The sequence below is a fragment of the Salmo trutta genome, chromosome 15, assembly GCF_901001165.1.
Source record: "Salmo trutta chromosome 15, fSalTru1.1, whole genome shotgun sequence".
Taxonomy (NCBI): Eukaryota; Metazoa; Chordata; class Actinopteri; order Salmoniformes; family Salmonidae; genus Salmo; species Salmo trutta.
The window spans coordinates 12,641,071-12,667,599 of NC_042971.1; the positions used below are offsets into that span (position 1 = coordinate 12,641,071).

The following is a 26,529-nucleotide window of genomic DNA, read 5'->3' on the forward strand; positions in this document are numbered from 1 at the left end:
CCTGGTCAGTGTCATGGAAAGAGCAGGTGTTCCTAATGTTTTGTACCCTGTGTATATGCATCTAAGAGTAAGGTAGGACTGTCACTATATCATCATAACTACAGCCTGGTCAATGCTTTAATTCTGCTCAGGATCCATACCATACCAGGCTCATGACAGGGTTGCATAAGATACCGTGCATGGAATGCAATTTCAGCTGGATCTCATCGCTCACGATTCAACCCTACTAGGTGGAGACGTTGCTTGAAGAGAATATGCATATCACGTTAAAGACCTTAAAAGGCGGACACATCTTTCGCATGTGCGCCTTATTTGGAAAAAATGGGTGAGGCTACTTTTTGTATGACCAATTACACGACGCTCTCTCACGAGGTGTGGGTGGTGTCACGAATTGAGGCGAGGCTCTCAGCCATCCGTGGGAGGGCTTTAAGGAGGGGGCAGAGCTCTAACCGGAAGTGTCTTGTGGATGAGAACCTTGTCATTTGGCCACGGTCGGTTCTGAGGAGAGGTAGAGCTACGGCGAAGAAACACAGGAACAAGTCAGTTGACTAGAGAAACATTTGAAATAATTTAAACAATGAAACCGACCGAATAAGCCACTACACTTAACAAGTATTGAATTAGTTGTATATATTTAATTCATGACGTAATTTTGTTTTATACAGTCAAGGTTAGCGCTTTCCAGAGAGGGCTGTGTCATTGATCAGGCAGGACACGTCAGGAGAGAGAAAAGCTGTTTAGCCATAGCTACTGTATGAGCGAAAGGCATAGACGGACCATATCGCTTGAGTCATAAACTTTATTTTCATTATTTTATCAGACACATCGAGGTTGCAGGTTAACTACAGGACGGATCGAGTCATCGCTTGGATCAAGGGTAGCGACCAAAAGGTGAAAAAGGGATTTTATGATCGATGTTTGCAGCGTCGCTTTAGCCAGATTATTCAGAAGTTAGCTAGCTAGCATCTACGACTATCGACTTGATAATATCCGTTTCATATTTTGCCTAAAACAACCAGAAACTATATGTATAAAGAGATAGCTAACGCGTTAGCTAGCTACGTCATAAGTTTTATGTAATTAAAGGGTCGAGTCCAAATAGCACCCACACAGGGAATAGGCTTTGACAGCTGTCACGCAAGGTCGCATGTCTGTCATGTTTTCGTTCTAAATTTACCTAGCTAGATACATTTTCCAAATACTCTTGAATAATACTATTGCAACTAGAACACTAATTACGCCTGTTAACGACAAAATGCTAGCTATTAAGTTAGTTGGCCTTAGAAATGTTGGATCAACTGTCGACTGTCCGAAATAGCAGGCTAACGTTTACTAGCTAGGCAGGCTAGCTATCCGAGTTGCTAGCAAATTGGCTAGCTGCTAGCGCGTAGCATATTCTGACTGTGGCAACGTCACGAGCCTGTAGTTTAAATATGTTGCTAGCTAAACAGCTAGCATGCAAACGAAATAGTTAACGACAGGGAACTGATGTGGCAGAGAAACATATCTCGTTAGTAAGGTTGTTATATTGACAGCTATTCTCGACAGACGTTAGCTGAGTATAGCTAGCTAACTGTTATTCGACTAGCAAGATGGTTAGCAGCAGAAAATGAGAAAGCTAGAGTGCTATCAATGTCCTGTCTGATTTCTCTATCAGCCTGATTCTCATTTACAAACATTGAAATAATAACGGCTGTATTTTGTTTTCCCCCCTCTCTTTAGGACCTAAAGATCAAGGGATAGCAGATATTGTGTGTGGGAAAACAAATGGGGGATTACGGGTTTGGAGTCTTAGTGCAAAATAACACTGGCAACAAGTCTGCTTTCCCAGTTAGAATTCATCCACATCTGCAACCTCCACACCATCATCAGAATGCGTCTCAAAACCCTGGTGCTTTTATAAACAGTACCACAGCTGGTAATGGCAGTAACAATGGGTCACCTTGGCTGTTTTCAGCCACAACTGCCCACAGCAGCATGCAAGATGAAATTCTTGGGTCAGAAAAGCCCAAAGCCCAGCAACAGGAAATGCAAGAAACGCAAGAAAAACAGCTACTATCCCCTGGCCACCCGGAGTCTGGAATCGTATCTGAGTTAGAGAAGGCGAGGTCAGAGGAGAACAAGGTGGAGGGCGGCCCCTCTGAGGGTAGCAATGGAAAAGAGAAGCTGCGCCTCGAGTCCCCAGTACTGACAGGCTTCGACTACCAAGAGACATCAGGTCTTGGGACTCCGTGCCAGTCCAGTACCTCCTCGTCCCTGACTGGCTTCAACAACTGGTCAGCTGCTATTTCCCAGACCCCCTCCACCATCATCAACGAGGATGTCAGCTTCTTTAACCCAGCTGCCTCTGCTAACAACGGGCCCCTCCTGTTCCAGAATTTCTCCCACCATGTCAGCCCAGGCTTCGGGGGAAACTTCTCTCCCCAGATTGGACCCATCTCCCAGCACCATCCCCCACACCCCCACTTTCAGCATCCCCACAACCAGCACCAACAGCACCGAAGGTCCCCGGCCAGCCCCCACCCTCCTCCCTTCCCCCATAGGAATGCTGCCTTTAGCCAGTTGCCGCATTTGTCCAATAACCTGAATAAGCCCCCGTCACCTTGGGGTAGCTACCAAAGCCCTTCTCCCTCCCCCTCCTCCACCTCCTGGAGCCCCGGTGGGGGCTATGGTGGCTGGGGAGGCTCCCAGGGGCGTGAGTACCGTCGGGGCCTCAACGGAGGCATGACTCCCCTGAACTCAATCTCCCCACTGAAGAAGACCTTCCCCAACAACCACGTGCCGTCGCAGAAGTACTCCCGCACCAGCCCCGGCTTCAACCCCAAGTCCTGGATGGACGAGAGTGTGAGCAGGAGCGAGAACATCTTCCCCTTCCAGGTCAGTGAATAATTCCTACCGCTTTTATACCTCTTAATTCTGTAATCATACTTAGAGCCACTCAGCGAGATGTAATTGTATTTTATGTACCCAAAGGCCCTACTCTCCGTTATATGATGAATTTGTCACAATATTAATGTTAGTCCTATGTTTTAATTGCCAGAGGCCCCTTATGACTAACATAGCTCTGCCACTGCAGTGATGGGTGCCACGTATATGAGATGGAGAAGCTATGACATAGCCTAGAACGAATCAGATATTTTTCTTCATCCAGAGAACACGCGGTAGAGAAATGGATGGAGCATCAATTACCCATCTTCCCGTGAAATAGTGATTTTAAGATTACAGGGCTAATAATAACCCAAGACTACCGGTCTACGCCGTCTTTATAATGCAGTCTCATTTTTAATGCAATTTGATAGCACACAATTAAGATGACTTAGATAACAGTCTTATGTGCAGAAAACACTGATAGGATTGATGGAAAGGGCATGGAGGTTATTTTATTTATCAAGCACAGGGGTGTCTGTGGGGTGAAGGTGGGTGCGGGGGTTGGGCTGGTATAAATATGTGCTGAAAGGCCTGATTGAAGGCTTTGAGGATCTCCTTCCCCCCAGAAGTGCCGCATCAGCCATGACGCCATACCGACCATGTTACATATTGCTAACAGCCTAGCTACTACGTTACTATATCACACAGCAGTGCTGTGCCCTTGTTGGTTTAGAATCACCCTGTGTTGCTCAGGCTAGCTCGATTATGACACTCTGCCTTCTAAATGCATTGGGGGTAGAGGGCTAGATTGGTGGTTTTAGCTTCCTGATGCAGGCTGTAATACTTCAATTTGTCTTTTCCAGAGGCTGAATATTCTCACACGTCAGGTTAGTTTGGCCTGATCGGCAGTTCAGGATGCAGAGCGTTGAATAGAGACTGTCAGAATTTAGTTGTGGTCATAAAATCCATTGGAAATGAGGTTGAATCCTCTGCAACGGTCTCTATATTCAACGGTTGAGTAGAGAAAGGACAGGCTACTTTTGTGTGACTGGACCGAGGGATCTGTTTTGTATCAAAATGCAGTATAGTAGGCTAAGGTTAGCTGTTTGAAAGTGCTGTTGATTTATTCCATCTCTACTGTACAATCATGTTTAGTCACACTAGGCTAACTCTCATGGTTGTATTCTATTTTGAGTGTTTCCCCTAGGATTTTTTTTCAGCAGTGGTGGCAATGTTGGTGGGGGTGAGTGCATTGCTACTAGCGTTAGTGGCATGCTAGCTGTTCCCATAGACTATTGAGCCAACGACTATCCAATTAAAAGCGCATAACGGCTATATATATATATATATATTACACTTTTTTTGCGGCGTTGGTAACAATGTAGCAGCGGTCGGTCACCGCCACTAAATAAATTTAGGGGAAACACAGATTTTTGTAGTAAGGGCATTACTTCATAATAACTAGGTTTCCTGTTTCCTGTCCCTGACCAAGCAATGTTTTCAGCTTAAAGTGGACAGCGATTGTGAACACAAGCCCATTTCCATGGATCACATGCCTTTCTCTTGTGACTGCCAGGCATTTCCAAATGGCTCCACATAGTTTCCATTTTATCACAGAGGCAACATGTGGGTGATTGTGGTGTCCCTTTGGAGTCTGCCGTTTGTTCACTCCCTATTCATTCTTAACCACTCACCTGTTTTAAAATAATAGATTGCAGCAGCCTATAAGCGGTCAATAATTTCCTTTTTTAGCGTAGCCTTCAGCCATCGAGCTTACACCACATTTAGGCTACATTGCTCAAGTAACATTATGTAAAATTACCTTGATCCCATACTGTAGCAGCACATTTTCATAGAAACCCTTGGTTATGTTCATCAACACTGGATGTCTGTTTGTAGGCTATTTAAAGGAGGCTTCAGTAATTTAGGTATATGCCTTAGGGACTTAACTAGTTACATTGATACAAGTGATGTGATACCCATCTCTTAGTCAAAGCTTAATGGCGCTGTAAGTTTCCATAGGCCTCCTGTGTCTCAGCCTAGAATATCTCATGTTTGGTGTGAAGGCAGAGGCTGTCTGGTGGGGTAGGAGAGCACGGGTTCCATGCAAGCTGACACAGGTGAGGCGTTCATGATTAGGCTAACCACCGGCTTAGGGAGAAAATAAGAGAAGGGAGATGCTGCTCCCACTCAGGGGAGACAAAAACGGGCAACAAAAGGTTTGTCAAGAGACAATGGTGCTAAAAACAAAAGGCCCCTCCTTTTTATTTAGATGTGACGTGCATCCTGTGATGGCCTTGTGCTGTGCTGCTGATCACAGATCAGTTCTGTACTGGGAGACCTAGACTACTGTAGGAAGGCTGTTTGTTTTGCTGGCTAGGCCACTGTACTCTCTGTTTGTTTCTGTATTAGAGCAGCTTTTGTCATTGGGTGCAGGTGCCCGTGACAAATAGTCATCTGTTGCCTAGGTCCAGTGTCATCTTTCAGGGATTAGTGACTGTGCCTCCCAGAGAGGGATGTTATGATAATATTATACAATGTGGACGAACACACACATACAGACACACCAGTATCATCTCTCATGATGTTATTTCAAAGATTGTACATAGGAGACAGTTTGTGTGAAGGGCCCTGGTCCCTACTATACTGCCTTTGGGTATGGTACTAGAGCTATGTTATTAGACCTCTCTGCACTGAGGCAAAGCAGGTCTTTCACTTTCTAAAACCCAAACTTCCTCTTAGCCCTGTGTAAGCTGCTCTACAACCTTCCGTGACTGGGAGGAACAGGGCCTGCTGCCCAGTAACATGCCTTTTGGATTTTTAGGCTGGGCAGGCACCCAAAGGGCCACATTAGCAATCTACGTGGGAAGTTGTTAGAGGTAGGTTATGGTGTTCTGGTTAGCTAGTTTAAATGAAGGACATACATTTGCTTGAATGTATAACAGCTCCAAATCAGAATTGAGGTTATCATATACATTTTTTTTTTTCATTGAACCATGCAATATATATTGATGCCCTAATAGAATTATGGGGACATTGGGCTGTGCACAAGGACCTTACTGGATGGTGATCGCATTGTCCTTGTATACAAGGCTGAGCGTTTAGAATCTGGAATTAATTTAATATTTTCTCATTTTAAAGAGATTCATAAATCCTGATTGAGTAGGTATGACTGAAATACCTGTAAGTCATTAGTTTATAGTAGACCTTGCTGCTTTGTTTTTGTTACAATCTATAAGGCATTACGAACATTCAAATTAGTCTACCCATTGGGTCACAATGTGGCAGGATGTTTTGTTGTTCACATCACTGTTGTATCAGTTGACAGTGTACTAATGGGAATATGTTTTTGATCGTGTGGACTACACTGTGTGACTGACTGCTGTTCTGAGGTCAGTTCCAGATAGAATCTTTTGTTCTACTGCTGTAGTAACGAGCCTCATTCATTAATTGTCATTCAACACCTCGTTTATGGCCAGAACAAACTTCCAGCTATTAACATTTTGAGGACATCAGACAATTATGGAATGATCCTATGGCGTTAAATGCGGCAAATGTCCCTGGAATAATGAAATAACCATCAGTGACTAGCGCATAACTGTGTTGTGTTCTATTCGCCCTTCTCCTACCCTTGAATGTCGTTTTGAAACAGGAAGCATCTTGTGTGTTGTAATGAGAGAGATAAAAGAAATGAGAGAGAAAAGAAATGTCAGAAGTGTCACAGGCATTTAACACCCCTTCTCTGATTAGGCTCTATTGCTGTTCATTAATTACTTTATCACCAAAGTAGATCTGGGTCCCCCGTGGGACCCGTCTGCACCCCCTGCCTCCCTAACCAGGCTCTGAGGCTGGATTAATGGGCTTGAGGGTGTTTTAATGTGCAAGGCTTTGAAGTACTTTGACCAGCAACACAAAAATCAACAGTGTCAATGCTGGGCCCCTTATACCTAACCCCCCCCCCCCCCCCCCCCCATTCCATTCCCTTTTTCATTAGTATAGCCGTGACATTGTAGATTAATGTTGTAGCAGAAACACCCTTAGCATGCCATACTTAATCATTCTGCTCAGGGTGTTTCATCAAGGCCTATTTTAGCAGTGTTCTTCACGTTGGATAGTTTGGCCCTAGCTTCAAGCTCCCAGACACAGGCTCTCTGCCTGGAGAAAGATATTATAATACAAATGGGTTACACTGGTTTGGTCTCCTTCAGTTTCCTTTGTTACACCGGTTTGGTCTCTCCCTGACTGTTTCCCTTGATTCTTTTGTCTCTGTAAGGTGCAACTTTTTTTCCCTCATAGTTGGGTTCGGGGGAATTCTTTGATTACATTCCTGTATATGTGTAACTCGCCTATTATGTGGACTAAAGGCGTCGTCATGCTTCAGTTCGGCTGGTGCCTAGCCGAAGTTCGTTAGGCGAACTGAAAGTGTGTGCTGGCATACTCCCTTAAGACCTTTTGGGGGGAAAAAATGGCAATAGTACCTTTTGGTTATTTTGAGATGCCATTGCCAGTACACACTACCTCAAAATAGTCAGAATTAATCTAATCTGTCATTTATTTAAAGTTTTTGCAGAGGGGATCTTAGGATGTAAAACGACTCGTTTTCTAAGATGTTTGCTGCAGTATTTCTCAATGAGAAAATGTGCATGAATACGAGTCGTCTCTCGTTGAATGACAACAGACTTTATTGAATAATCCCTACAGTTGCCCAATTACAGACAAAGTGGTGTGGACTTTGGCTCCTGAACTTCTGCTGGCTTCGAGGAAAACATTTTGTTTGCCCAAACAGCCGAAAAAACAAACAAATGTCACAATGTCGCCATAATATATGCAAAAAAACTCTTCTGAAACTGTTTCGGCTAAGAAGCATGCGGACACCTAAAACCTGACTTTTTATTTTATACATTTATTTATTTTTTCAAAGGTTATTGCTGAGCTTGGTAAGGAAGTGCCTTATCTGACCCGCGCACCTTTCTATCTGTGTACCTTGGAGATTAACCATACTTCTGAGGCTGAGACACTGAGGGCCAGGCAGGTTCAGCTGGCCCATGCCATGTGTGCTCTTAAGGGCTGTTTGTGTGTGCCTAAGTACGAAGCCTGGGCTCTCTAAGCTTCCAGGGATGAGTGTTGCTGCCTGTTCGTCAGAGGGGAGGAGGTGCGTGAGAAAGGCGGGCAGAACAGATAGTTAATCGCTACGGTTGCCAATCCACTCAGATGCTTAGCAACAACAACAACAGCAGCCATGCTGGTGCGTCGTCGTGGTGGCGGAAGGGTTTATCAGGATCTTGCACAATGTCACACCTTTATGGCATCTCGTAGTTCATGTCTCAGCATTGTAGAAAATAAACCATAGTCTACTGGAGCACCAGCCTGCTGGTAATAGTTTGGTTGTCCCTGTCAAGGGCGTGGTTGTTAATGTTATCACTTTATATGGTGGCCATGGAGCATTAAACGCCTGCTTCAATTCCCACCGCCTAGCATGATGTGTATTTTACCTGAAGGTGATAGGATGTCGCATAAGTTTTATTCAAAGCATGGATTTTTCAGTAAACAGTTGAAATTCCTGAAATGGGGCCTGTGTAGAAATCATGGTATATGATTCCATAACATGTGAGACGTGACCATGTCCTGAACACCACATGAGCCTTCATACTACTGCTTCTCCTGTCATATGACAGCCAGATCTTGTCTGGCCTGGGTTGAAGGATACTGTGAATCATTTCCAGCTCTTGCGCAACAAGCCTCACATTATCATCAGGTCGGACTTGTCTTGTGTTATTCCTGGTATGCCATTCAGTAGAGGGGTTTAACCTGCTTGCTGCTCAAAGTAATTCTTAGAAATGAGTCGTGACTACCATTGTCATGGGAAGTGTTGAGTGTTCATTGAAAACCTTCAAGTCAAGGACAGCGAGTGAGAGGCTGCCTTGTTTTAGTAGTAGGCCTCAATATTGTTTTTGTATACAAGTTGAACTGCTGGTTTAAGAACGTGTTTGGTTTAGGTTATGAGCGCTCTCTTATCGCACTGCCACGTCGTGCCCGACTGACAAAGAATTTAACATTTCCAGTTTGGTCGCAGTGTCAGCCCTTTTTCATGGCCTTGTGTTTAAAGTTCATCTCAGTCATTGCTTGCCTGAGCTTCCTCTGCGTGCACAGTGAGTGTGTTTTTGAGCTGAAGACCTGCGTTCTGTACTGAATCATACTTGCAACGAAAATGTGTAGATACAGATTTACTTCTGAAAAGATAAAGCTATAAAATAATTATAACACTGCAGCAAAAAGTAACGGTCACGATTGCATTTACTTTATTCACATTATTCCGTATTCAATGCATGAAGTGTGTGTGTGATGAAAGCCTAATGGAAATTTCATGGCATCGGACTCCGAATATAGGCCAGCAAATGTAACATTTAACCAGCGGCGGCTCCATCCCTCTAAAGCAGAACTCTCATCTATCTTTTACATAGGAGCGCACCAGATCCTTTGATGGCTTCAACATGCACTCCCTGGAGAACTCTCTCATTGACATCATGAGGGCTGAGCAAGATACCCTGAAAGGTAAGATGACAATCGCACAACACCAGGATCGCATGTCCGGTCACAAAATTGCTGTTAACGGCCGTATCTTACAGCCTTTGTTCTCCCAAATCTGCTGCAAGGTCATCGAGGACAGCCATGTCAGACAACTGCTGATTTTGAGTTTTTATTTCAGTGGCCCTAGAGTAGACTAGGAAGTAAGGTGTGGAGGCTTATGTAGGCTATTCTACGGAGATTGCAAAATGGACTTATGATTGTGCAGTAGGGGTGTAATGGTACACATTCTTGTACGGGGACCTCGGTCCGGTAAATACATAATAATTATATAAATAAATAAATAAAACCCCTAGGCCTATAAGCTATGCCGGGTTGTATGCCATTGCCACTTGAGTAAATCTGAGCTGAAAAAAACCTCATTGTAGGCTATTCCATTACAGCTACACCTGACCAGATTCACATATAAATTTGAGTTATAGATCTTTCATTCCTGTTGAAAGGAACTGTGCTATTTCTGTGCTTCCTTTTCTGATATATTTCTTTTACTTTCGGTTTTGTACACCAGTTTAACAGCTGAATATACATTATTTTGGGTTATGGAAAATATATTTCACAGTGGTTTAGATGGTACAATGATTCTCTACAGAATGACTGTTTTGTCACAAACTGAAATTAGGCAACCTATTAATATTTTAGCAACCAGGAAATGCTAGTGCGACTTCTGCGTAGTGCGTCTTTTTAATACAACTAGAGCCAATGCGCACGTCAAAATTCTAGGCTAGGCTATTCTACAGAGGGTGCAAATGGAGGTCTATTTCTGATCTGGCACATCTGCGTGTCACTTTCAGCATTCAAATGTTTGTAAAATGGCTTTTGCAATATTAGGCTTTATTCGTTGAGTGAGAGCCACTGCAATTTCCTAGGTTATTTTTTATCAAATGCGCTGTTGAAAATGTTGTTTTACTGGAATAAAAGTAGCCTAAGCTACCACAAAGTTTTAAAATAAATAAACCTAATCGGGGCTTATATATGCAACCCCCCCCCCCCCGAGCTGATAGTGGGGGTGGTAGTTTCTCTCACAGCTCTGCTCAGGTGCCTACATAGCCATTGACACACAGATCCAGCTCAGAGGCTCATAAGCTCCATCAGCAGCAGATGCTAATTTACAATGGAAAACGAATGTGTTTGCATCGATTCCTTCCTCTAATTAAACCGTTATGTTGCAATGCCACGGTCCCCACTAGACCTCTCAACTTTGCATTGCATAAGGTACGAAAGTCCCATTTCAGGTGTGAAGTCAAATGGAACAGACATTCAGAGATAATCAAGTTTTCCTTCCCAACTCTTCCTTCTCGTTCATAGTTGCCCGTAGTTCCCCATTTTGAGGTCGTTGCGGATGGATTTTGAGCAGCTGCCCAACTTAGGTCCATTAGAGCTGTGCGGCTGCACACGTACAATGCCGTGGCGCAGCAGATTGGTGTCAGCAGCAGCTACACTGACCTATAAACGCCAGCACCTCTGGAGCATGCCTCCACGGGAGCCTCTTTCCCTGGCCCAGCCATGCCTGGAAAGGAGCACTTGTGCTGGGTGTGCTGACAGGCCATCCCCGTGGTGCTAGTGATGCAAGGCTTCCTCAGGATTAGTCAGGCAGATCCAGGATGTGGAGGGTGGAGACGTTGTGACGTGGAGGAAGGAACTCCGTCACTAATTAAACTGTCTGGATTTTGAATCAGTTTATAGTGATGTAAAGTGAGGTGTTTAGAGGTCATGTTTGGGGTTAGGTGCTGGTTGTGTGGGAGGTATTTTCATAGCTGCAGCTAGTGAAGGGTTTGTTGATGATTTCGCAGAGTTTAAAAAAAAAATGATTTTATGGGACATGTAAATGCAACGCTTGCGACGGTCTCTATAGGTTGTCCGTCTTGTTTGTGACGCAAACATTGCAAACCGGAATGTTCCTGTTGTCAGTCAGTGAGGACGACCTAGCCTACTCTTTGGTTTGTTTGGGTAAGGACAGACTGGGTCACGACTGGTTAGAGGGAGTAGCTTAGGCATGGGTTTCTAATGTTTATCTCTTCCGTAGCATGTGTATTCATTTTTACACCTCCGTATTGAGCTGTTAAACCACAAAGTGAAAGTCAACAACTTTGTCACACACAACAGCTCATCACTTCAGGCTCTCTGCCTCTCAGATGTTCTCCAATCTAGTTTGTGCCTCTGCTGATTATTGGAATGACGCTCCCAGTGCTGCGTGTCAGCTACAGAGGGCAGAGAAAAACATCATTATGATGCATCATTCGCCTTGTGAGCAGCAGCAGTTTCTTGCCACTGTTTCCAGGGCAATGTGTTTCTACATTAGAAAGATCCACACAGATGCAGGCCCTACTCCGGCTGTGTCCTGACCTTACTGGGTCGCTTTGGGTGAGGTCCAAGGGTACCAAAGCAACGCCCCGGCCCCCCTATCCCTAATTGAAAAGAATGATCTGACCGTCAAACGTGGACCTCTGTAGAACAGATTAAAAGGAAAGAGGGGGAAAAAAATGGACTGTAGAAGTGGCTTTGAATCGATTCCAGCATTGTCCTCTGCGACTAAAAAGAGCACTCTGTTCTCTGAGAAGTTACAAAATGGTGTGTTGGCTCTGTGTCACCATTGACTGCTGAGCCTGTCCACCAGCCTGTTCTCTCTCTTTGATTGAATAGGTGGAGGGAGGGGAGGGGCTTAGAGAATTTGTGTGACGGAACGGAATTCACCAATCACGGCACTCTCATCTAGTCCACACAGGAGCCATGTATATAGAGAGTTGGTCGGACAAACAAACAAAGCAAAATATTGTTCCAATTCTAGACATTAAATATTCCCCATGTAATGCTTATGGGGCGTTGACATGGCTGCCATAGAATGTTGAAGTGTCATGTAAATGCAACAACGCTGAAACCTCAATGGCCCAACTCTCTAAATACATGGCTCTGGTCCACACTAGTCACAATGGGTTTGCTATTACGAGTTTTTCCTCTCATTATCCCCTTCACCAAGGCATCCCAGCATGGCACAGTTCAACACTCAAGTACATTTGGCAGGAGGTCATGGGAGGAACAGGGCGCGCAAATGGCTCAGTGTAAATTGTATGAGGTGCCAGCGAGCAGGCGGCTGGGCGATTGGACTACGTGGGCTAATGTAACCACGACTCAGTTTGTGTATTACAGCGTATGCTTGTAACTGAATCTCTTAATGATTTATACTCTGTTTCTTCTCACTAGGTCGCCTAGGATTCACACATCCAGGGGGAGATAGTCCTTTGCCCATAAATGATATGTAAATAGCACTAGTGATCTGATGGCTTAACCCATGCTAGCGAACGAACGAATGGATGGATGGTTGGAGGGTGGGTGAAACAAGCCGTATGTTAACGTTGTCAACAAGATTAGCAGCACCGTGTTTGTGCTTATAGCGTGCTCTTGAGGCACCAGTGTGGGTTTGCTGCTCTGTGGACGATTTTTATGCCATTAGTTCTTTAATGATTGATGTGGATTTATTGAATAGTAATCTATTGTGGACAGATGCACGTAGAATTACTTGTGTTGTAGCATCTGTCAACAGACTGTATGGATTGCAACCAGGTGCGCCGATTTTTTTCCAGCACTGGTAATTACAACAAATCACAATTTCACAGGTGTAAGCGTCATTTGAATTTCGGATGGGATGGGGACATTTGGCCCATAGACTTGCCTGTAACTCCCAAAAAAAGAGCGGGTGGAGCTCCTCGTTCCCCTACCGCTCCTCATTCTAGTATCTGTTCTAACACGTCTCCCCCAGAACTGAATGTGTTATTTTTTTGCTCTAGATGTCAGATTAGTTGGATAGTGATAGGAAAGCTACGGTAGACTTGGAAAGGATTGGAAAGCTACGGTAGACTAATTTACCAAATCTACTGCAATCTTGGATCTTTTTGGTAATTAACAGATCATTTATTGTAACCTAAGTAATTTTTACTAGAATAACTTTAAAAAAAATCTAGTTTTAAGCCTCCCGAGTGGTGCAGCGGTCTAAGGCACTGCAGTGCTTGAGGCGTCACAACAGATCCGGGTTCTATCCCGGGCTGTGCCGCAGCCACCCGGCCTGACCTGGAGAACCATAAGGCGGCACACAATTTGGTCCGGGTTAGAGGAGGGTTTGGCCGGCCGAGATGTCCTTGTCCTATCCCGCTCTAGCGACACCTGTGGTGGGCCGGGTGAATGCACGCTGACACGGTCGCCAGTTGGACGGTGTTTCCTCCGACACATTGGTGCGGCTGGCTTCCGGGTTAAGTGAGCAGTGTGTCAAGAAGTGGTGCGGTTTGGCAGGATCTCGACCTTCGGCTCTCGACCTTTGCCTCTCGGCAGTCCGTATGGGAGTTGCAGCGATCAGACACGACTGTAACTACCAATTGAATATCACGAAATTGGGGAGAAAAAGGGGTAAAGTAGTACAACAACAAAAATGTCATAGTATTCATTTTTTATATTATACCATGTTGTCCACGGTCTTCCCTGTGGCTCAGTTGGTAGAGCATGGTGTTTGCAACGCCAGGATGGTGTGTGCGCAACGCCAGGGTTGTGGGTTCGATTCCCACGGGGGGCCAGTACAAAAAAAAAAATGCATGAAATGAAATGTATGCATTCCCTACTGTAAGTCGCTCAGGATAAGAGCGTCTGCTAAATGACAAAAATTGTAAAAAATGTTTTTTGTAGATAGACCATATGGTTCAAGAGAGAATAGCCTAATCAATGAGAGAGCATCTAATCAACAATGGCATTTTCTATTAACTCTGCAACTCTTCCAACTATTGACTTTTTTTCACAACTGCCACAAGTTTGGAGCCAACACATTTACAACAAAGACATATTGATGTAGTAAAATAAAAATAAGGGTGTTAAACATTAGTAATGAAGGACATTTCATGCTGAATCCCTCATATTAAACAGCAGTGGAATTCACTAAGTTGATGGTTTATATTTAGGATAATGTTTTACAGCTTTGCTATTCTAATTTCAATTTTTAAATCATGTTCTAACACTATGAGACTCAGGGAGAGACTCCATGTTGGGTCACAGGGCTCTCAGTTGCATGTCGGCTTATGCATATCAAAATACAGTTGAGGAAGCTGTATGTTATATTTTGTTTAAATGAACATGTCACCATCTCTAGGCAATGGGTTTCATTCTCAAGTAAGGACACAAATGGGGAGCTTAGTTCTTTCATCGCATAATCAAGATATTATTTTATATATTTTACATGTGATGAGGTTCAGAGGCTATGCTATTTGCATTTAGCCAGACCTCTAATTTGCCTAGCTATGCAATGAAAGAACTAAGCTCCCCATTTGTGTCCTTACTTGAGAATGAAACCTATTGCCTAGAGATGGTTCATTTAAAAAAAACAATAACATACAGCTTCCTCAACTGAATTTTGATATGCGTAAGCCGACGTGCAACTGAGAGCCCAGTGATCCAACATGGACTCTCTCCCTGAGTCTCATAGTGTTAGCCTATATTGCTCGGTCATATGGTCAGATACTGATCAAACTGTACAGATGGTGGTCCTGCATAGATACCATTCAGAGAGTACTAGTCTTAGAGAGGCAGTCACACCAGCTGGTAGTTACTCTGTGGAATGCACACACATATCAGAGGGCGTCACACCAGCTCAGTTGGTAGAGCATGGCGCTTGCAACGCCAGGGTTGTGGGTTCGATTCCCATGGGGGGCCAGTATTTAAAAATGTAATAAAATGTATGCACCCTACTGTAAGTCGCTCTGGATAAGAGCGTCTGCTAAATGACTAAAATGTAAAACCACCCTCCACTGACTTCCTGAAGAGCTGCTCGCCATCTGATCCATGGAAGGGAGTGGGTGCGGGATCCTCATGACACAAGGGCATCCTCTGGCTCTGTCTGCCATGTACTGCTGGGCACTGAGGAGGCAATACAGCACTAATCACGTGTAGGATTTGACTGCAAAGGAGAAGGGCATCTGTTGTGACTGAAAGAATGAGCATTTCAATGAAACTGTTGATGTTCTATGCATCCCTTTGTTCACCTGTCTTGTTTTTACATGCAGCAAGGAATTATGGGAGGAGACGAGGTAAATTAATTATTTTGGGTTATTCAAGTGGATAATGTTTGTTTGCTTTTACATTCAAAACGTGCATAGAAAGACCCTGTCTTTTGCATCCATGTCCAGTGTTTATGAAGGGGGACTGTATGTGTTTGCATGTAGATGTTGTGCTTCATTGTTGGTCTGTGGTGTTGTGGTTGTCAGCATTACATTTGTTTGTGTACAGAGCGAGACTCACAGATACACACGTCAAGCAGTGACCACTAGCCGGCCCCCGCCCAGTAGCGTGCCCTGTACTTTAGTCACTGTCACTAGACGGCTACCACCCAGTTACTTTACCATGCACCTTAGAGGCTGCTGCCTTATGGAACACTGGTCACTTGAATAATGTTTACATATTGTTTTACCCACTTCATATGTGTATACTGTATTCTAGTCAAGGCCTATCCTATTTAACTGTTGCTGCACGTGTACTATTATTCAGGTATACTACATATTCTATCCATATAGTGTCCATATTGTCTATACATCCCATCACATATACAGTACCAGTCAAGTTTGGACAAACCTACTCATTCAAGGGTTTTTATTTTAAAAATAAATTTACTTTGTAGAATAATAGTGAAGACATCCAAACTGTGAACGAACACCTATGGAATCATGTAACCAAAAAAGTGTTCAAAGTAGCCACCCTTTGCCTTGACAGCTTGCACACTCTTGGCATTCTCTCAACCAGCTTCACCTAGAATGCTTTTCCAACAGTCTTGAATGATTTCCCACATCTGTTGAGCACTTGTTGGCTGCTTTTCCCTCACTCTGTGGTCTAACTCATCCCAAACCATTTCAATTGGGTTGAGATCAGGTGATTGTGGAGGCCAGGTCATCTGATGCAGCACTCCATCACTCTCCTTGGTCAAATAGCCCTTGCACAGCCTGGAAGTGTGTTGGGTCATTGTCCTGTTGAAAAACAGATGATAGTCCCACTAAGCGCAAACCAGAAGGGATAGAGTATCGCTGCAGAATGCTGTGGTAGCCATGCTGGTTAAGTGTGCCTTGAATTCTAAATAAATCACTGACAGTGTCACCAGCAAAGCACCGTCACACCACCTCCTCCATGCTTCACGGTGGGAACCACACAGGCGGAGATCATCCGTTCACCTACTCTGCGTCTCACAAAGACACGGTCGGAACCAAAAATCTCAAATTTGGACCGGTCTAATGTCCATTGCTCGTATTTCTTGGCTCAAGCAAGTGTCTTCTTATTGGTGTCATTTAGTAGTGTTTTCTTTGCAGATATTTGACCATGAAGGCCTGATTCACACATTCTCCTCTGAACAGTTGAGACGTGTCTTTTACTTGAACTCTGTGAAGCACTTATTTAGGCTGCATTTCTGAGGCTGGTAATTCTAATGAACGTGTCCTCTGCAGAAGAGGCAACTCTGGATCTTCCTTTCTGTGGCGGTCCTCATGAGAGCCAGTTTCATCATAGCGCTTGATGGTTTTTTGCAACTGCACTTGAATAAACTTTCAAAGTTCTTGAAATGTTCAGCGTTGACTGACCTTCATGTCTTAAAGTAATGATGGACTGTTGTTTCTCTTTGCTTATTTGTGCTGTTCTTGCCATATGTGCTTTTACCCTATTTGGTAAAAGTCCATCTTCTGTATACCACCTCTACCTTGTCACAACACAACTGATGGACTCAAACGCATTAAGAAGGAATTTAACTTTTAACAAGGCACAACTGTTAATTGAAATGCATTCCAGGTGACTACCTCACGAAGCCGGTTGAGAGAATGCCAAGAGTATGCATTTTTGGTTACTACATGATTCCATATGTTATTTCATAGTTTTGATGTGTTCACTATTCTACAATGTAGAAAATAGTTAAAATAAAGAAACCCTTGAATGAGTAGGTGTGTCCAGACTTTGTATTTTTATGTTACATTATTTTACTTTTAGTTTTGTGTGAATTGTTAGATACTACTTCACTGTCAGCGCTAGGAACACAAGCATTTCGCTACACCCGCAATAACATCTGCTAAATATGTGTATGTGACCAATAAAATTTGATTAGATTTTGACACAATACACACAGTGTACAGACTCAGGGCTAACTCTCTCACATAAAGCTGCTCAGCTCTGGTTTCCGTCACTTGGTTAGGAATAAGGCTGGGGTGGCTCCAGGACACCCGGCCGGAACGGTTATTTTAGGCCTGCCCGGCCTCTGCTGCTGCCATGGGCTTGGCTGCAGGCGCTCATGTGGGTGGGTGTGTGGACTGTGTGTGTTTTTGAGCTGAAACGGGGGGTGGCTGGTGTAGTTCTGTGCTGGGGGACGGATGCGGAGAGCGGTTGATTGATTAGTATACCTGGCTCAGTCCCTCTTAATGCAGCTCAGCAGGGCCTTACTGTAGCATAGTTTCTGGCACTCAAAGATTCATGTCAGATGAACTACTGGAAAATGGGCACGTTGATGTAGCTAAAATTGCTAGACCATACCTAACCATGCAATGATACCCCCCCCCCCCACTCAACTCATGTTGATGATACACCTAGGAAATAAACCCAATGAGTATTTATCTTTTTGTTGTTGTATCAGTTGTGTTTAGTCATGCTATCCTCTGTTATTGGCTGACTGCGTTGTCTGCGATCCTCTCCTCAGTCCATTCTTCCCTGTTCCCCATGGAGGATGGTTTCCCTGACGACGAGCGCGGCGAGCAGAGCCTGCCTGGCCTAGGCTCGCCCCACTGCTTCCCCCACCAGAACGGGGAGCGAGTGGAGCGCTACTCACGCAAGGTCTTCGTTGGCGGTCTCCCCCCTGATATCGATGAAGGTAACCTTTTTTTATTTTTTATTATTAATCTTTTTAAAAACAAATTTTTAATATAAAAACAGCTTCACTGAACACCACTGCTGACGACATTTACGTAGGTGGAGGCAATGAACTGTGAACACAAGGATGATACTGGACTGGACACCTGGTTGATGGGGTGGAGGTCTAGAATGTGCATGTCTTCATGGGGCTGTAGTCTAGGGTTACATGACGGCTGTTGAAGATGTCTCCCTCTGTGACCAATTTCTGCCGTAAGAGCGGCGCTGCATGGTTTAAAGCCTCTTGTCATTTTTCTCACTGCATAACACAACATGTCGTGTTACTTGGTTCAGTTTCTGCCCGGTTCTTATTGCTTTCTGAGGGTTTGGCTCTTAAGTAGGCATAGTTGTAGTACATTGTGTTTTTTTTTTTTAGAGTAAGGAGTGGAGGACATCTCGTGTCAGATTGGTGTTGCTGGCAGGGGACTAGAGAACAGCTGAGGCCCTGCTTGTTTTCTTGATGCTACCATCTGCTCTGCTTTATTCTCCTTGTTTACCGTTACAATCTACACCCAACGTAACAGGGACTCGCATATCCCTGTAGTCTACCCCGCTAAGAACAGGCATCTGATGTTGCACACAGTATAACCACTGTGAAGCAATAGTTGAATGTTCTTTTTTTTCTTTTTCGCCTTTTAGATGAGATAACGGCTAGTTTCCGTCGCTTTGGACACCTCTTTGTGGACTGGCCTCACAAGGCAGAGAGCAAATCTTACTTTCCCCCGAAAGGTGAGTCGCGTTTTAAGTCGACCTACTGCTACTGCCCGTATCGTCAGCCACATACAGCATTGCCAATAAAATGTACTATCAGAATTGACTATTGAGGCCTAAATAGTCTGAAATATTAAAACAAACTCATGAGCAGAGCGGTCTTACCGTTGACAGTCATTTCCAGCAAGCAGACAGAGAATGAAACGGTAGGGGTAAGTCCTCTAGTAATCTCTGTGACATTGTTCCATGTAGGTGATCTTGTCCTCTGTTTGCTCTGTAGGTTATGCCTTCCTGCTGTTCCAGGATGAGAGCTCTGTGCAGGCCCTGATCGAGGCCTGTATTGAAGAGGACGGCAAGCTCTACCTGTGTGTGTCCAGCCCCACCATCAAAGACAAGCCGGTGAGCGGATTGTCTTTGATCACCCATCTGATATTATCTTCTCTCCCCTTCTCTCATACTATTGTGAAAGGTATCAAGATGCAGCACCACAGCAGCGTTTTACTGCTTCATTTATTATTTAGTGAGCCCGTTCGATTAGTGGCTGACCAAGGGAATAACCAAGCAGCCACTTTTCTTTGTAGAATTGGCTTTCCGTCATTACAAGCGTAACATGGTAGACGTTAAGACGTAACATGTTGTGATACGTACGTCTCTCTGTGTATGTGTGCAACAGGTCCAGATCCGCCCCTGGAACCTGAACGACAGTGACTTTGTGATGGACGGCTCCCAGCCTCTGGACCCCAGGAAGACCATATTTGTGGGTGGGGTGCCACGCCCTCTCCGTGCAGGTAACCTATTGACCCTAGTCCACACTCCCATTGGCACTTTAGTCCTGGGCTGTGTTCCAAATGGCACCATATAGTGCACTACTTTTGACTAGGGGGCCCATAGGGAATTTGGGATGCTGCCCTAGCTCCTCTATGGTATATTAAAACCGGTTAGATGAGCGTTGCATTTCATTACATTTTACATTTTAGTCATTTAGCAGACGCTCTTATCCAGAGCGACTTACAGTAGTGAATGCATACATTTCATACATTTTTTTTCCGCACTGGCCCCCGTGGGAATCGAACCCACAACCCTGGCGTTGCAAACACCATGCAAACACCATGCTCTACCAACTGAGCCACACGGGACATTTCATCACATCAGCATGTGTGTAATGGGGGGAGAAGGAAGGACTTTGGTACAGCTATTTGGAATATTATGGCCAAGTTCGGAATGTCACATTAAATCTATGAGGCTAGATCCTGGAACTGTGCTGCATTTGAACCCATCTGTAACCTGTGTTTCCCTCTTTTCACAGTGGAGCTAGCAATGATCATGGACAGGCTGTATGGAGGGGTGTGCTACGCCGGTATCGACACAGACCCGGAGCTCAAGTACCCCAAGGGAGCAGGGCGGGTCGCCTTCTCTAATCAGCAGAGCTACATTGCTGCTATCAGCGCTCGTTTTGTCCAACTGCAGCATGGAGAAATCGATAAACGGGTTAGTGAAGACTTTTTATGTTTTTTTTCCCTCTTTCTCTCACAGGAAAATGCAGCATTACACACACAAATATGCAGACGGACAGAAATGTTGTACAAAACAGATGATAGGCTCTTGTCTCCTGTCTTGTAAAAGGACAAATTGTTCTTTATTGTTCTGGTTTTAAAAGATTAAAGCAAAATATTTGTTGTCATTTTGACTGGGGCATACGAGGACAGAAAACAAATGCCTTGTACCTTTAACCAGCTGCCACCTGCAGAAGAATTTGGCTATTTCACTCGGTCAAACTGGAATAATTGTTCACAAATTAGTATGTGCCAATCAAACATGTCTCTATTTTTGTAGTGACTTGAGAATTTTTGTAGATAAAATGTTTTCGTGAAAAGGATGACGTGCGTAATTGTCAGTACAATTATGTGTTGTGTGTTGAGTCTTTGAAGATGCACTATATATCTATATACAAAAATATGTGGACACCCTTCAAATTAGTGGATTCGGCTATTTCAGCCACAGCCATTGCTGACAGGTGTATAAAATCGAGCACACAGCCATGCAATCTCCATAGACAAACATTGTCAGTAGAATGGCCAGTACTGAAGACCTCAGTGACTTTCAACTTTGGACTCTGGAGCAGTGGAAATGCGTTCTCTGGAGTGATGAATCACGCTTCACCATCTGGCAGTCCCAACGGACGAATCTGGATTTGGCGGATGCCAGGAGAACGCTACCTGCTCGTATGCATTGTGCCAACTGTAATGTTTGGTGGAGGAGGAATAATTGTCTGGGGCTGTTTTCATGGTTCGGTCTAGGCTCCTTAGTTCCAGTGAAGGGAATCGTAACGCAACTGCATACAATTACATTCTAGTCGATTCTGTGCTTCCAACTTTGTGGCAACAGTTTTGGGAGGTCCATACAGAAATTGGTTGTTGAGATCGTTGTGGATGAGTTGGAACGCCGACTGAGAGCCAGTCCTAATCGCCCAACATCAGTGCCTGACCTCACTAATGGGTGATGTAGTGTTCATTAATGTAAATGAATCCTAGCTTTATTCTCTAGTGGGTGTCTGACAGATGGTTCTCTCTACAGGTGGAAGTGAAGCCATACGTCCTGGACGACCAGTTGTGTGATGAGTGTCAGGGAACCCGGTGTGGGGGCAAGTTTGCCCCCTTCTTCTGCGCCAACGTCACCTGTCTTCAGTATTACTGTGAATACTGCTGGGCGGCCATTCACTCACGCGCCGGCCGGGAGTTCCACAAGCCACTGGTAAAGGAAGGAGGGGACCGGCCTAGGCACATCTCCTTCCGCTGGAACTGACTGACACACAGAGAAAGAGGCAGAGGGGGGAGTAGGAGTCGCAAATCATTGTACAAATAAATGCACTTTTCAGTTGCTGGTTACTTTTTAGCTCTAATTTGAAAAAAAAGTTTAATTTTAAATTCATATTTATTTTAAAGATGAGAGACTGGAATTATATCCAGATATGTCAAGGAAGGAAAAGAAAATGTTTAAATCCCATTCTTTACTTTCTCCAGTTGATTTTATATTTTATTAGTGCATATAGACATTTGGGGGGGAAAAAATGGGCTTTCAATTGTCACTCTGATATCCAATTTGGCGTGTCATTGACCATGAATTTCAAAGCAGTATGTTCAGTTGTAATTCAGAGCAAATGTGAATATAAAAGGTGTCGCTAAAGAAGAGTGCACTTATTTATTTACTTTAGAGTGCAGATGATTCAGTATAAAATCCCAGTAGTTTAACCAAAGCTTAATCTCAATTGGTTTGAAAAAGAAACGACTACAGATCAAATGTTTGAAATAATGTTTTAAGACCATGCTAATATTTGATGTTACTTGACAAGATCGATTTCACAACAGGCGTTTGAGTTTGATCTCCATTTTGACATGCAAAAACTAATACCTCAAGCTTAGCTGCTAATGTGCCGAATAAGTTAAAGAAAAGAAGCTGGTCTCCACCTTTCCCTTAGGACCACAATCAAAGGGAAACGGCATCAGCGAAAAGGCACACTTTTCTAGACACTGCTTTGTCACTTCCTTATTTTTGTAATCCAACCAGGGTTGTAGTAAGAATGAACAGAGCATCTTATTGAGGAATGTATGGCGTTGGAGGTCCCAGAGGCCCTGAGTGCTGGCCGGTGTCGGGATGATAATAAGTGAACCCCCCCTCTCTGTGTCTGTGGTCTTGCTAGCTCGGAGAGGAGGAGGGGCTAGGGTCTAGTTCTCATCAGGGCTGCATGTGAGCAGAAAGCCCTGTTTTTTTCTTTTAGTTTTTTTTTCATTTATTATTATTAATGCAGGTGTGCAAATCTCCCAAGCCTTTATCCACAATCCTATTTTGTTTTTAACCCCCCTTAAAAAAAAGAGAGAAATGAATTAGAAAAGTCGGGGGTTGTCATCAACACACACTTACGCCTAGAGGAGTTGATATAGCTAGAACAGCAGACCTCTTTTCCTGTGCCAGCCGAGCTAACTCAGCCAGTGTTTTAAGCATAAATGAAGATACTCCATGTAATGTGCTCTATTATGTGCGTCCCACACGCAGTTCATTCACTCAAGACTGCAATAAGGAGTTTATTCCTAGACACTTTAGGGAAGCAAAGACGGCTGTGCAGTAGTGAGTAATACTAGCTCATTTCTTTTTTTCTTTTCTTTTAAGAGTTTTCATTCTCGTTTTTATATCATTTCTACCCTTTCCTTACGAAGACCAGATGGACACCAGTAAACCAAAGATTGGCCTTGAATAGCAAACAGTGCAGTCAAAATCCAGGAAAACATTAGTGAAAACAACTGGATTTATTGAGCTTACAAGCACCCAGGCCTTTTCACCAGTCAATCCGCTCATTTCCAAAGGTCAAAATGGAGAAGCTTCTTGCTAGGCAGTTGTGTAACTTGGATAGATCTGCAAAAGGTTTGGAAATGTAACACAGAAAGCTAAACAAACACTCAGTTGGTCTGGTTAATATAGTCATACAGTATCTGAATCTACTAGCGTTAAATATGTCAGGGAGTAAGTGCTGAAATATAACTTAATACACTAGTGAAATACGTATCCTTGTGTTGGCTTGATGGTGTGCTAATGCACCAGTTCTGCACCATGAATTTAGCTTGGGTGTGGTGGGTGAACATTTTAGAATTTAAAAACCCTTTTTGAAGAATTTGCTGTTAATGAGAAAAAGATTATTTTATACATGGCCTGCTGATTTTTGGTACAGTGTTTTCTAGCTAAATTATTTTGTCATGCACATATAAACATTTTATTATGCACTACTTTTCTAAACATTTTTTTCAACAGTCATTTTAGGCACATTTTTTCACAAATGGGAAAACTCCTTTTTGCAATACCTCAATTTTTTCACATTGTGAAAGGTAGCTTTTGTACTTTTGTTACTGAGAGATCTGCATATATGGAAATTTTAATTTAAAGAAAAAAGTTGAGTGATTTCAATATATTATTTTCAATTATGCTTTTTATACATTTCAGTGCTGAGGAATCTTTACAACTAAGTGCACACTTGTGTTGATGCGACTTCAAAACTGCAGAGGAATGACGAAAAGTGTATTGCTTAAGGTATTAGATCTCATACACTAAATGTTTCACAAAAATCAGATCTTAACAGCATGGTGAGAAAAAGTTGTCAGTTTAAAATGTAATGTTTTAAAAAAAATGGCTATCCTAGTTGGAAAACGATAACTTCTATTATTTTGGTTTCCTCTCTCCATAGCTGGAATGTAACAATTTTATAAGGAGAATGCAAATGATGGTTCATAATTAGGCTGAATCTCGTATCACAAGAATGGATGTTTGGTGTTTAGATATTTTAACATTTGAAAATGTATATTCCTGAACTTGCCAACTAGCTCCTATTATAATCCTTAGCATGCATGATAAAAAAAAGAAAAAAGATAAGTACATGAATTAGCTATTGAAATTAATTGTTGTAGTGCACCAGATGTTTCACAACTTTTAATTTGTTAAGGACACCCCCACACCTCACTCCCCTCCCATGTGTTCATCTCTTTGCCTTCCCCATACTCAGACCTCTGCAGGATGCACAGAAAAATATACAAGAAAATAAGAAAAAAAAAAACTCTAAAATATATTTTAGCAGTGCAAGACTTGAGCATCTTTTAGGACCCTGTTGAAAAGACTTGATAACTCATCTCCACTGTCTGTTGAGGCAAATCAACCTAGTTGGAGGAAGGGGAACATTAAGACTTGAATGTGGTAAATGTTGCAAGTTAACTTCGAGTTGTTATGTGCAATACTTTTTTTGAACTTTTTTCCAGATAAAGACTTTGCAATGTAATTCTTTAATGCCGTTTTTAATTGCAGACATTTAAAGAAGATGTTAATATGTTTTTCACAGTCATTTTCTACTGTTATTGTAATCCTTTTCATGCTGGTGTTTGTAAAAAAGAAAAGAAAAAGAAATCAAACTATTTGTACTAATATAAATAATTGAAGTTATTTTTTAAAACATTAAAGGTTTTGTGCTCATTTGCTTAATTTGTTTATTTCAAGCTACTGTGATTGATTGCATTGTAATTATTAGGTCAATAATGTATTTAGCTGTTTATTGGTATATTTTTAATTGGAATGTATAATTTTTTATAATTTTGATCAGATTTTTGTTATATTTTTGAGGTGAAGCTTTTAATATGTTAGTGTCTAGTTTTTACTAATTGCTATATTGTGCTCCACAATATATGGTTCACATTTTCTGAAGGAAATAAATATTTAAATATTGGTCTGTTAATGATGTTACTTAATGGCAAAATGTCAATAGTTTTTAACTGTGTATGGGAAGGTTGTATTTATTAATATTTTTTTTTTTACTTAAGATATCACCTTAATTTTTATTGTCATTTCACTTTATAAGTTACTATTTTTGTATTTTCCTTTCAAATTAAGTTATGTAATACAAATTGTCCATATTTCTAGGAGTTGGTCTGTAGAAGTGCTAGTGAAATGAGAAATCTGTTATTTAATTGTTTGCAGCCAACTATTTATAACAGTATGCATAACTTTTAAATATTTGTAATGTGAAATGTTGAATGAATAAAACTTAACTGTGACAATAAGGCCCACTGTGTTTTTATTTATGTGTGGACAGTTAAAAGTGTATTGCGTTTTCTGTAGATGTTCGTTGGTTGCTGCTTTCATAAAGCTAGGCAGCAGCCATTGCTGGGCCCTGGCTGATAAAACCTCTGAATGAATTCAGATATCTTTACTACATACAAGAAAATAAGGTCGCAATGAGTTATGTACGTTATGCTGTGTGTGAGCGGGAGAGGGTGTTAAAATGGCGACCACCAGCAGCTTTCGCAAATGTCGGTATCAGATTAACCATTAATATTTTATGAGCAGTTATTTTGCAACCATTATTTCCTTTTCCAGTCTAAGAAGTCAGTGTGTTTGTATGCCAGTCGTTACTGGATCCTTTCAAAGAAGGTCACTATGATGCTACTCGTTCCATGGAGGGCCGGGTGTCTGCAGGTTTTTGTTCCTCCCAAGGACTCGATTGATGAATTAAGGTCATTGATTAGTAAGGAACTCCCCTTACCTGGTTGTCTAGGTCATAATTGAAAGGAAAAAACTAAAACCAGCACACGAGGCCCTCCATGGAATGAGTTTGACACCCCTGCTTTATACAAACTGTAGCTGATGAAGCCAGTCATTCAAAATAGATGTATCATCACACATGCCAGGGTATTGATAATCCTGCAGAAATGTCCTGGGATAAAGAATGTGATTGTCAGTCTACAAACATACTGTAAGTGATCATATCAGACTCAGCAGCTCCACCTGGCTGCTGACTGGTACATTACCAATATAAAGCACCGTTCAGAATTCACTCTAATGCACTGTAGTCTTCTAATAATGTGTCAAACCTGAAAGAAAACCATTAGCTTACTACCTTGGGACCTTATGTACCGTAGGTAGCAGCACTCTTAT

At 42.8% G+C, this 26,529-nt stretch overlaps 1 protein-coding gene across 2 annotated transcripts; it reads left to right on the forward strand.

The window, feature by feature from the left end:
- Positions 1-431: 431 nt before the first annotated feature.
- On the forward strand, positions 432-25,652 carry cpeb4b (cytoplasmic polyadenylation element binding protein 4b). 2 transcript variants are annotated; one of them, XM_029690440.1, is made up of 10 exons: positions 432-891; positions 1,723-2,877; positions 9,330-9,420; positions 15,489-15,512; positions 18,146-18,316; positions 18,994-19,083; positions 19,346-19,464; positions 19,739-19,853; positions 20,372-20,553; positions 21,640-25,652. In XM_029690440.1, exons 2-10 carry the CDS (start codon positions 1,768-1,770, stop codon positions 21,865-21,867), a joined length of 2,130 nt encoding a protein of 709 aa, XP_029546300.1. In that variant the 5' UTR covers positions 432-891; positions 1,723-1,767; the 3' UTR covers positions 21,868-25,652. The 2 variants fall into 2 exon arrangements, with proteins under 2 accessions (XP_029546300.1, XP_029546301.1); XM_029690441.1 differs by lacking the exon at positions 15,489-15,512.
- Positions 25,653-26,529: the final 877 nt, after the last annotated feature.